This window comes from Ursus maritimus, unplaced genomic scaffold, assembly GCF_017311325.1.
Source record: "Ursus maritimus isolate PB19 unplaced genomic scaffold, ASM1731132v1 scaffold_2, whole genome shotgun sequence".
Taxonomy (NCBI): domain Eukaryota; kingdom Metazoa; phylum Chordata; class Mammalia; order Carnivora; family Ursidae; genus Ursus; species Ursus maritimus.
Window position 1 is genome coordinate 83,649,689 of NW_024424452.1, and position 203 is coordinate 83,649,891.

General features: G+C 73.9%; 1 protein-coding gene across 1 annotated transcript in view; it reads right to left on the reverse strand.

Moving 5' to 3' along the window:
- Nucleotides 1-203, reverse strand: part of PRG4 (proteoglycan 4) — a 15,665-nt gene that overhangs the window by 5,721 nt on the left and 9,741 nt on the right. The window contains 2 exon segments of the mRNA XM_040636278.1: nucleotides 1-159; nucleotides 161-194. Coding sequence (XP_040492212.1) covers nucleotides 1-159; nucleotides 161-194 — 193 coding nt within the window.

Below are 203 nucleotides of genomic sequence, written 5' to 3' on the forward strand. Positions count from 1 at the left end.
GGCTCCTCGGGGGTGGTGGGTGCAGGCTCCTCGGGGGTGGTGGGTGCAGGCTCCTCGGGGGTGGTGGGTGTAGGCTCCTCGGGGGAGGTGGGAGCAGGCTCCTTGGTGGTGGTGGGTTCAGGCTTGGGGGAGGGCTGGGGTGGGGTCCTTGCGGGGGGGGGGGGTGGTGGGTGCAGGCTCCTTGGGGGTGGTGGCGGCTGGCT